This window comes from Chinchilla lanigera, unplaced genomic scaffold (genome assembly GCF_000276665.1).
Source record: "Chinchilla lanigera isolate Chin_1 unplaced genomic scaffold, ChiLan1.0 scaffold00156, whole genome shotgun sequence".
NCBI lineage: Eukaryota > Metazoa > Chordata > Mammalia > Rodentia > Chinchillidae > Chinchilla > Chinchilla lanigera.
In genome coordinates, this window is record NW_004955557.1 from 1,051,879 (window position 1) to 1,064,423 (window position 12,545).

At 37.1% G+C, this 12,545-nt stretch overlaps 1 protein-coding gene across 6 annotated transcripts in view; it reads right to left on the bottom strand.

The window, feature by feature from the left end:
* The window catches only part of Atrx (alpha thalassemia/mental retardation syndrome X-linked), a 305,334-nt gene that overhangs the window by 104,511 nt on the left and 188,278 nt on the right, over nucleotides 1-12,545 (bottom strand). For all 6 annotated transcript variants that reach the window (XM_005412622.2, XM_013508825.1, XM_013508824.1 and 3 more), the window contains 3 exons: nucleotides 4,928-5,065; nucleotides 3,894-4,069; nucleotides 2,517-2,634 (listed from right to left, as the gene is read on the bottom strand). In XM_005412622.2, coding sequence (XP_005412679.1) covers nucleotides 2,517-2,634; nucleotides 3,894-4,069; nucleotides 4,928-5,065 — 432 coding nt within the window. The remainder of the gene's footprint in view (nucleotides 1-2,516; nucleotides 2,635-3,893; nucleotides 4,070-4,927; nucleotides 5,066-12,545) is intronic.

Here is a 12,545-nt window from a genome sequence, read left to right on the forward strand (position 1 = left end):
CCCAGGACTATACAATGGTGAGGGAGTAGGATTACAAGTGGAAACCCAGTCTGGAAAACGTAGGGAGACCCTATCTCAAAATTTTAAAGAAAGGCTGAGTATGTAGCTCAGTGTGAAAGCTCTGGGTTCAATCAGCAGTAATACCTGCACCCATGCACACATACACACCAAACTACTACTAGGACTAAAAGCAAAATCTAAGTGAAATTCTTAAAACCAAGCACAATATGAGTCTAATATAGAAGTAAAAGAATTTTTCAAATGTGTAACAGATAAAGTTCCAAGCTTTTTTGTTTTTTTGAGACAAAGTCTCATTCTATAATTCAGGCTGCCCTTCAACTCCCACCATCCTCATGCCTCAGGCTCCAGAGTATGGGATCACAGGCATGGGCCACCATGCCCCATACTCTAAGCATTTTCAATGAAAGTGAGATAAAGAAGGTGATATTTCAACAGACTTGCAGTGGTGGACTATAAAAAGAATCAAGACAGACTAGCTGTTAATATTGCCTACTTAGTCCTCTGTTGATGATTTTTGAAAGGGGCTACTTAATTCAGACTATTCTAATTTATTGCAAAGGTCACATTTAACAGAGGGAAAACCCACAGTCTACAACTTAAAGATTCATGAATACTTAATAATTTAACAATCATGTATTTGAGAGCTTAAAAGCTTTGGCAATTGGTACTGTAGATACTTTCTCTTATCAATTACACTGACAGGAAAAAAGAGCCTTAAATTCTCATTGAGCTACAGTCACAAAGTTACAATTTAACATCTGCAACAAAGCTGTTAACAATTTCAAATGGGCTATTAAAGGTAAGTTATTCCCGAATATTTTAAAACACTGACCATGCAGCAATTTTGTTAACATAAAATAAAAATTTTCAAAGGAAAAATATTAAGTTAAATGATCAAATTTAGTATTCTTTATTATTCATAGGCTAATGAAAGATCTGGACATCCTTCTAAAACTACACTATAATTCTCTCATTGGGATAAAAATATGCAGTTTTTAATTTTGTATGCAATTTTTATTCTTTTTCTTTTTCTTTTTCTTTTTTTTTTTTTGGTCTTTTTGAGACAGGGTCTCGCTATACAGTTCAGGCTGACCTTGAGCTCACTTTGTAGCCCAGGCTGGTCTCGAACTCAAAAGGATCCTTCTGCCTCAGCCTCCCGAGTGCTGGGATTACAGGTGTGCACCACCACGCCCAGCCTGCAATTTTTATTCTTCAAAACAGAACAGTATATTAAACCTAATAGCTTCCGATAGATACAAATGAAAATGTATGCCTCATTAAAACTGACTTTCCTTCATCAACTAAAAAGAAAACTTTTTCTTTAAAAAACACCTAAAAAGCAATTCTGGGCCAGGTGTGGTAGCACATACCTGTAATCCCAGCACTCTGGAGGCTGAGGCAGGAGGATTGCCATGAGTTCAAGGCCAGCCTGAGCTATAAAGTGAGTTCAAAACTAGCCTGAATTACATAGCAAGACCCTGTCCCCCCATAAAAAGAAACCCTAAAAAGAAGCAGTTCTGTAAAATATTTAGATGCAAATAATATTTTCCCTAAGCCAGAAAGTTTCTTGAGTATCATTATAATTTTACTATGTAAAATGCATTGATACTGTGAAAAGGGTATCATTTTGGCTATTATGGAGTACCTTTCAATAGATGCTTGCACACTTTCGTTGTCCTTTAGTACTGTGATCAATTATTGTATCCACAAAGAGATGACTGGCACTTTCTAATCTGTATCCACTAAACCTGGCACATGACTTAGGAAAAGGTTCCAGAATAAGTGACCAACAAGTGAGAAATCTCACTCCAGAACAGAAGCTACATTTTTTATGTGAAGAGGAACAACCCCAGGCAGAAACAAAGGGACACACACACACACACACACACACACACACACACAGGAGTTTACTGATGATAAAACAGTATCTATGCATTGTATTTTTGAAAGCAAATAGAAAAGAGTGATAAACTAAAAATTTCTTCACAATAAAACCACTCAGAAAACAACTTTTAAATCTGGTGTACCTCAAGCATTTGTGTGTAGTTTTAGTATAACATAGCATTGCACAAGTCCTGCCTTATATTCTGCCTTCAATCATTTTTGATTTGATAACTAAGAAGCAACTGTATAGATTTACTTTATATTCATCTTAATGTGATTGTGTATTTTTAAATACTCTGGATGTATTTACATCTGCTTTTATGAGCTCAGTCCATATTCATAATTTATCATGAATAGCTCTTTACAAATTAAAGGCACCCCAGATATACACTGCAAATGTTTTTCCTATCCATTTGCTTCTTGAGGTTAATTCTATTTTGACAATATTAGAGGGTTTTTAAAATGAGAAATTTTGTGCTTTTAAAGATACCCAATTTATCCACATATAAAATTGAAAAGAAAACACTGACATGGCAAAATTACTAGTGTAACAGTCTTCAGAAAAACACTATCTTTACAAAGAAGATAAAAACAGTAAGTATCCTGGTTACCTGTTAAGTGATCTAAGTAGTACTGATATAGCTTGCACTGTATAGAAGTCATTCTCACAGCTAAGACATACTCATGTTTTGGAGGCAAGAACTTTGTTAATGCTGTATAATCTTTCCTCTGTAATGAAGAAGAAAAGGAATGAAAATGAATCCAAGTATTTCAATGAAATAAACTGCTTTAAGAATTCTCATTGCTTTTAACTAATAGTTATAAAGAAATAGGCAAAAAAGATATAAAAAAATTTTTCTTAAAACATATATACCCAAGGTCAGGCATGGTAGCACATGCCTGTAATCCCAGCACTCAGGAGGTGGAGGCAGTAGGATCACTGTGAGTTCGAGGCCAACCTGGGCTACAAAGAGAGTTCAAAGCCAGCCTGAATTGCACAGTGAAACCCTGTCTCAAAGAGGCAAAATATATATGTGTATCTCCACTATAATCACAGAGTAATCCATATGATTATAGTTAATGTATTTTACATGATTGCACAACATGGTACACAGGTAAAAAGATACTATAATACACCAGGCAGATTCTCTATGATGAATGTGATTATTATGTCTATCTAAAATGTACCAATAAAATCTGATTGAAGGAAAAAAAAGTACACCAGGCATGTTTAAAATTGAAGTGGCCGTATGTCTAAATGACCACTTAAACAACTTAAGTTTTCAACATAATCTCTATACAGAAAAAGCAAAAAATACAGGGAAAGGTTAAGGTAGATAGTGGTCTTCTATGTAGGCAGGTCTTGAACTCACTATGTAGCCAAGACTAGCCTCAAACTAGCAATGGTCCTCCTGCTAGTGCCTCCTCAGTGCTAGGATTACAGGGGTGCACAACCACATCTGGCTTTTAAAAGTCTAGTTTAAAAATTGCTTCTCTGGGCCAGGGATGTAGCTCAGCAGCACAGTACCTGCCTGGCAAGCACAAGGCCCTGAGATCAATTGCCAGTACCGGAAAAAAAAAAAAAAAGAGGTTTCTCTCTTAATTCATACTGGCCTCTTCTACAACTATTTCAACTGAGGGAGGTTTAGAATCATGTACTACAGAACTAGGGTCAGGGCAGAATTTCTTAATCAAAATATAACTGTCTTCTTTTTAAGGAACTTTTGTCTTACAGAATCTACATAATAAAATACTAAGGTTGATACTTAGCTATTAATCAACTCTGTTTTAAACTTTCTAATGAAACTTTTTACTAAAAGTTGAATGCTGCATGAACTATTGACCACAATGCAAAGAGATATAACTAAAACTATATACTACAAGCAAAGGAGGAAAGAACACACAAAATAATTAAAGTTTTAACTCACAAAATATTTTGAGATTACAATAAAAAAGTAACAAGAATTTATTATGGAACATAACTGTACCTGAACACATCCAGCTAACATCTCATAGAGAATGTGGGCACGTTTTTTCATCACTCTGACATCTACCATGGTAGAATCGGCACACTGACCATTTTGGATTGGATTTATAAATCTGTTCCTGAATTCCTTAATGGATCCCAGCAAATTTTCCTTGATAAAGTTAACCATGCAATGATCTAAGAGAGAATACATTAATTCATTGACCATATTAATGATAGTTTAAAAGACTCAGAAAAATTTCTCAAAGAATGCCCATGTCAAACACACACATCATATAAAGATAAGAAGCCACAAGGAAAGAATATCGAACTAAGTGTACAATAAATATTGGTTGTAAGTCTGATCTATTAAAAAAAAGACTACATAAATCAGATGAGAAGTTGAAATTAAAATCATCCTAAAATACTAGACATGAATTTATTTTAAATACCAGGGATTAAACTCAGGGCTTCAGGCATATTACACAAGTGCCGTACCATAAAGATCCCCCTCCAGCCTTAGTCATAAATGTTTTAGAAACACACACTTAAGGACATTTTGTTCCGAATCAAAATTCTTTATAAGAACTACGACATATAAAACAAGTGATCTATAAATCTAACCATAATTTTACCATCAGTGAGGGTCTTCTGTGAAGACAAGATACACTGAATGAAAATAGTAAGTAGGTAATCACTACTATACTAAAGGTTATATTAACTCAGTTGCAGAGTATTTCATTGGCATTATCAATTGTCCTATAATAAATAAGCCTACACTGTGAAACAGCATTTCTATAAGCACAATAAAAAAACAGAAAAAAGGAAATGAACAGATAAAGAACAGGGTACAATGAAATAAATAGCAACACAAACAACAAAATAGAAAAGAGTCAAATCATCTCATTTGAAAAGATTGGTATTCTTTCAAAATAAACTACACTGGATCTAAAAGATCATAATCAGGGACTAGAGGAAAGGCAAATAATAAAACTTGCAAAATTATCTCTCAGGCAATACCAATAATCAACAGCATAATCACAGATATTAACTCACACTCAATTAGGTTATTTTGAAGCGGTGTTCCTGTTAAAATAATCCTCCTCCTTGATCGGATAGAATTCATCGCTTTTGAAACAGCAGATGCTTCATTTTTTAGAATATGGCCTTCATCACAAACAACAAAATCAGGGCCTATTATAAAATATAACATAAATAACACTTAATTACAATATAATAAAACTGAAAATGCGATTCATGCAAGTAAACAAAGTTAATCTTTTCACAGTGTAGGGCCTTTAGGAACATAAAATACTGTAAGTATAATCATATTTTATCTGCTGCTGTATTTGTTTAATTTGGCACTAACTAGCTTTAATTATATCATAAAAAGTAAAGAATGAAAGTACTGCTAAAAATGGTACTTAAGGTCCTCTGAGTGAGTATACAAAACTGGTCAAGAAAAAAATGTCAGAGATGTTTTAAAACAGGGAAAAAAGTAGGACAGAAAAAATTCTTTTAATAGATCTGAGGTAGCTAATAAAAATAAATATTAAAATTAAGTCTCTTAAGATACTATAATAGTTCATAAGAAACAAAGTAATATTACCTACTTAACTTATTCCAAATAATTAACACTTATTGATGTGGAAAAATTAGCTGATAAAAGAAGGCTAAATTGGTTGTTACATGGTATGATTGGTTGAGAAAACACCTTTCTTCCTATAAAGGATCTCATAGCGGAGTGACTCTCTCAAAAGAAATTGTATAGGTTTATTTTGTAAAAAGGAATTTTCTACAAAAGGATGCTACCTCCAACAATCTACTTGCTAGTTATCATACACACCCATATATTACTTAAATACTGATCTAAACAATAGCAGCTGTCAAATTGTCACCGATTTGTTACACATTAGAGAAATTTCACATTCTTCATGACTTTCAGCAGTAACTTCCTCAGTATGATAGTAAATACAATTATTATTCAGGAGTCAGAGCTACAAATATAGTAAAAAAAAGTTTATTATCAATATGCTTTGGAAAACTAAAATCTGTATCTAATTTTGCATTACAAAACTACATATTATTTATTCTGTGAGTGTGTGATGAAATGAGTACCAATAAGTAGTCTTTCTGGGAATTTAAATTGCTTCCAAAATATTCTGTCACTTTTATCACAGATAACAGCACATAAACTTTGTAAAGACTCTGACCCATATTTCAGTTTCTAGGAATTTATCCCCAAGTTGTACTTCTAAAGTGCCCAAAGATATATAAAACAATGTTGTCAGTAGTAGCACTGTATGTTATGGGGAAAAATTTAAAACAATTTACAAGCCTGCAAAGAAAGGGATCTAGTAAAAGGAGTTAAACTATAATGTAAAGGAATAATTTAAATAGTAAAAATTGAATATGTATATCTGCATGTACAAACCTTTAACTATATGAGAAATATATTATTAAAAGAATCTAGTTGCAGAATACAGATGCTCCCTGACTTACAATGAAGTTATCTTCTAGTAAACTCATCATAACTTGGAGATGCACTTAACATAGCTATCCTAATGAATTCTATCAAACATCACAGCTTAGCAACATCATATGCTATCAAGCGCTGGCTGTCTACCCTAGGAACACACAGATGACTGACAGTTATGGTTCACACTACAAGAATGTATTTCACCAATCATAATTAGCCCAGGAAAATATCAAAATACAGAAATTTAAGCACACCTTCTACTGAATGCACATCATTCCCACACCATTATAAAGTTCAAAATCACAAGGCAAACCTAACTGAACTCACTCCCACCACCCCAATAAGTCTCTATAGTCATCTATATGGTGGTCTTATTTATAGACCGATTTTATCTATGTATACATATATGTACAGTATGGACCCACGAAGTCACAGTTCAGTTTGCAGGCTCAGTCATTCATGAATTTTCCCTAGAACCTAACCAGTAATTGTTTGTGGAAATTCCCACAGTTTCACAGAAACTTCAAACATCCTCCGAAATGGTGGGGGGTCGCGGTTTGCAAGTAGCCACTCCAACAGCATTATTGAGTTCTCCTCACTGCTGACTGGCTGCTGTTCTGTAACCCTTCTCAAGCAGATGCACCAGCATTCCTGCATAATAATAATTTGCTGTACTACCTATAGCTATCTTGAGGGTCCTGGGTTTTGTTTTTATTAAAGTCTTAAGATCCCTAAGATGCCACCAAAACACACTGCACGTTCTATGGTAAAATTAATACAGTATTTTAATTAAATAAATCACTTAACTTCAGGAGACCTAGCATATTTAGGGTTTAAACTATAAAAATAGGCATTTTTCTGAACATACCTGAAATTCGTGGTTTTTCACATTTTCTGTGTGCTCTAGAAACATAACCCCTCACAAATTTCAAGCATTAACTGTATAAATTTTCTTTCTGTCCTTTTTTTTTTAAGGAGGAAAGGTTTATTTAACTCACAGTTTGTGAAGGTTTCGATCTGTAATTGGCTGGCTCTAAGAAAGAGTGGCATGGCAGAGGGGCAACTTTTCAAGGCAACAGAAGATACCAAAATTAACAAGAGCAAAAGGGGAGAGAAAACCTTTCCCTCCCTTATACTGTATGGCAGGCTAATGAACCTAGGGCAGGTGTATTAATTACATTGCCAATCCCAGCACTAGACAATGAACCAATCACAAACTAGATTCAGGCAACTGGAAAATCTGAGCCCCTCATGATCACATGAAGCTTTGGGAGAACATTCAGACACAAATCATGACATTCTGCCCTGGCCCCCCAAAGACTCGTGTACATCCCTTTATGCAAAAGGCATTTAGTCCATCTCTAAGAGTTGCCAAAATCCTGACCATTTCAAGACTCCTGAAAAGTCCAAGTCCCAAGTCTCCTCCAAGATTTAAGGCAAACACTTAGCTGTGAGCCCCTGTACAAATGAATAGAAAGGTAAACACTGCCAACATTCAATGGCCCAAGATAAACATTTCCATTCCAAAGTTATAAATGGGGATACAAAGGAACAGGACCAAAGCAAGTTCAAACTCCAGCAGGACAAATATTAAATCCTGTAGTTCCATGTGCAGCATGGCAATTTGTGGCAAGTTGTGAGCTCCAAAATGTTTGGGTGCCTCTGCCCCTCTGGCACTTCTGGTGGTGGTAGCTCCTATGTCTTCTCTCTTGGGCTGGCTTTGCTCCCTCCTTGTAGGTTTCCTTAACATGACCAACGTTCTTGGCTTTTCCAAACTTCTGTGGTCTTCACTGCACACTTGGCTTCACACTCACAACTTAACACACTGCCCTCTCAGGGGCACATTGCCTGGTCTCACAGGCCTTCTTCTGAAATAGGGGTAGAAGCCTTCCTAACCCCACAACTCTTGCATTCTGCATGTGCCTAACACCAGCATCACGTGGATGATGTGAAGGTCAGCTGCAGCAACAGCCGGGCTTCTTTCTCACTTGGCTGTAGGGATCCACTGTGTGAATCACTGAACACTCTGAATCCAATTCTGAGAAACAAATTTTACATGCTGCTGCCATTCTGGAACACAGTGCTGCTACTGCCAGTCTGGAAAACGGTGCTCTAGAGCTCTCCTCTCAAAGCAAAGTCTTTCACTTTTGTAATTTTGAGGGTGGAAGGGTAAAGTATGGCTGCTTCTTGTGATGCCCTCCGGCCATCTTTTCTATTCTCTTCTTCCTTCTCAGCAATCAAGATCTCCTCTGCTCTATTTTTGCAGTCCATAGCTCTACTGGAGCTTCCTTTCTAGCCAAACTCACAACATTTTAAATCATTCTGCTGGGTTCTTTGCACTTGATTCTCAACATAAATCTGGCTAAATGCTCCAAACAAAAGCCATGACACCACCTCAACATTAGATTGCCTTGAAATTTCTTTTGCCAGATAAATTAGTCCACCAACCTTAATCTCAGCCTCAGGCAAAGTCTCTGGACAAAAGCAAAATGTAGACGAACTTTCTGCCAAGCCATAACATACATCACCTGAAGTCCAATAGCTAATGCACTCTTTCTTCCCAGTGGAAACCTCCCAAGCCTAGGCTTTACCTGCCAGATTTCGATCAGTCTTCTGATCTCTGACCACAATCACCCATACTGAACAGCCTAAGGAATTCTAGCTCTTTACTTTTTTCAGCTGGGATCTCCAAACCTTTCCAATCTCTTCCCACAAACCATTCCCAAAGGCTCTTGAACCACATAGTCAGGTATAGTCAGAGTAACAACCACACTTCTCTAGTACCAAACTGTATCTTAGTTACCTTTCTGTCTTTGTGGAGACAAAATACCCAACACCCAATGATAAAGAGGAAAGGTTTATCTAGCTCTGTTTATGGAGGTTTCAGTCCATACTCAGCTGGATCCATGGCAGGGTAGCACATGGCAGTGGGGCAACAGTTCATGGCAGCAGAAGACAGAAAAAGCAAGGAGCGGACCTTTCTTTCTTCCTTTATTGAGCTTTTTTGAGACAGGAGCTTGCTATATAGTTCAGGCTGGCTTCAAACTCTCCTCGATCCTCCTGCCTCTGTCTCCCAAGTGCTGGGATAATAGGCACGTATCACCACACAAAGCTATTATACATCATTAATCTTGCCCAAAGGGGGGTCTGTTTGAATGCCCTGCTTGTTAACTGGATGCCTTGGAACACCCACAGAGTCTATGGTAATAATATGATTTATGGAAATGCATCTTAGGCCACAATGCATCTTCTAGAACTCTGGAGGAGATAGAGACTAAGACCAGCCATAAGGGTGGTCAATCATACTTATGTGACCAAGCCCACAAGGAACTGGCCTGCATGGAGATGCTCCATGCATACTGTCACACATCATGACAGGCAGAAGCTAGCTCTGAAGATCATACGGAAAACTTTCAGGTGCCCAATTCTATGTGCCTTTCCTTGTTGCGGACTTTAACTTGTATTCTTTCAGTACAATAAACCATAACTATCAATAGAACAGATCTTCTGAGTTCTGTGAAACTCTCTGTGAATGATTCAACTTGAGAGTGGCTTTGCTAAACCTAAATGTTGTAACATAAAATATATGTGTGTCTAAGTACAAACATTTCTGGAAAACTTATGAATAGCGTGATAAGTAAGATGTGAAATTGTATTCAATAATATGCAATCCTGTTTTTCTTTGTATTTTGCTTAAGAATACCGTATGCATTATTTTTTTTTCTTTTTTGTCCTTTTCAGACGGGGTCTCACTGTGCAGTTCAGGCTGGCCTTGAGCTCACTTTCTAGCCCAGACTGGTCTCAAACTTTGCAACAATCCTCCTGCCTCAGCCTCCCAAGTGCTGGGATAATAGGCATGTGCTACCACACCTGGCTTTTTTGTATGCATTATTTTTATAATTTCTTCAATTTAATATAAGTATTCATTAGTGACAAATGAAAAAACACCTTCTGCTTAGTAAGGATACTTAAGGGATTAAAAAAAGTTAAATTCTAATATTAACATTTAATTTACTAATAAGAATGTAACATTTTCTTTTTAAATTTTTTGGTTTTTTTAACACTTTTGTTGGTACATTTTTGATATACATAATAACATTCATCATAATAAATTTGTCCCTGTACATGATGTATCTTGCTTTTTTGTCCCATTCCCCTCCACTCCCTTCTGCCCTTATTTACAAGCACTATTTGTATTTTTTCCTTCTATTCTCTTTTTATCTTGTCCTATCTTTTCCTTCCCCCTCACTCCCCCTTGTTCACCTTATCATTTTAACATTTTCTTCCCATTTCCTAATATCTAGTTATACATTTTGGTCCTTATTTAAACTTCTGGTTTCTCATACCAGAGAATCAATAAGGTTATTTAAAAATGTATGTCTGATTTATTTCACTTAAGAGTATGGTCTCAAGGTGCATAAATTTACCTAGAAATGTCTCAAACTTATCTTTCTTTATGATAGAGTAGTACTGTATTGTATTAAAAAAAAAACTCAAAACAAAACAAAAACCTTCTCATCCATCATCAGATGGACATTTGGGCTGTTTCCAAGATTTAGCTATTACAAACTGTGCTCCTACAGACATGAGTGTGCATGTATCACTGTGTTAGGATGCTTTTAAATCTTTCAAGAAGATACCAAGAAGGGGAATAGCTGGGTCGAATGGAACTCTACTCCTAGTTTTATGAGGAATCTCCACACTGATTTCCACAGTGGTTGCACCAGTCTATACTCCCACCAACAGTGGAGAAAGCCTCCTTTTGCCCAAAGCCCCATCAGCATTTGTTATTTGTTGATTTCTTTATAATAGGCATTTTTTTCTGGAGATGGAATCTCAACATTATTTTAATTTGCATCTCTTGAATGATCAGTGACAGTGAACAATTTTTCATATATTTACTTGCCATTTCTATCTCTGCATCTGAGAGGTGTCATTACAGACACCCATTTTTGGACTGCGTCTTTATATTTGGGGGCTCTGATTTTTTTTTTAAGTTCTTATATACTCTATCAGTCCTTTGTCTGAGGAACAGTTGGTAAAATATTTTTCCCACATTATGGTTTGTCTCAAATCTATTGGTGGTTTGTCTTGCTGTGCAGATTTTTAATAAGATGAGATCCTAGCTGTTGATTCTTTGTGCTAGTTCCTGTGTAACTGGGGTTTTGTTAATAAAGTCTTTGCCTGTACCAATATCTTCAAGAGTTCTACCTATTCTATGCTCTAGTAGATTTAGTGTTTCTGTTTAATATTTACATCTTCTTTTGCCCTGGATAGCTTGCTTGAGATGTTGGTGGGAGTTGCCTCCTCAGTGTTTTGTGGCCATGGCGAGGGGGAGGCCAAGGGGAGAGGGCAGAGAGACCGAGAGGGGAGAGCTGCCCTTGATGCAGCACTGGGAGAGGCAGACCCTAGGTCTGGTTCTTGGGGGGGGGGCTCGTCGACTGCATTTGTCTGCTGTTGCTTTTGGGGGCCGGACCACCTCTGGAGGGACTGCCCTGGGAAGCCCCCTAGGCCATGCCCTGACTGTGGGGGTGGCCACTGAAGGTTGGTTTGCCCTCTGGAGCAGGGGCCCCAGGGCTCGGACCCCTCCTACCAGATGGTCCGGAGGAATGAAGGGGCCCAGGGCATACTCTGCCTTCTCCCTCTGGTCGACCTTTGTCTCCAAGGAGGAGCCCCATGAAATCATGACTACAGAGGAAAAAGTGGATGGCCCGTTGCTGGACACTGGTGCTGGTCTCTCGGTCCTTCTTTTCAGTCCTGGCCTTCCTTCCAACCGTCACACCTCAGTGGGGAGTCACTGACGAGGAGGTAATTCACTATTTTGTGCAACCCTTGGGCTGTAACTACTTTCTTGCATATATCTGTTTTCCTGAGAAGCCACTTAGAGGATGCCAACATGTATTGCAGCAGCCATTACTGATTTCCTACCAATCTGTCCATAACTATGTAGTTTGTATTGTTTCTATGCTATTTCATAAATGGATGTATGTTTGTTACTATGTGTTTTCAACAGCAACCACTGAAAATAATCAATGATTATTTGATTGATCACTCATGTATAGCTCTATTTGTTTTCCCTAGAGACCACTTTGGAGAATCCAAGCTATAGTATAACAACCATTGATAATTTCCTGCCATTTTTGTCTGTAACTCACTATTATTTGTCTATTTGTTTTCCTGAGAAACTATCTTGAA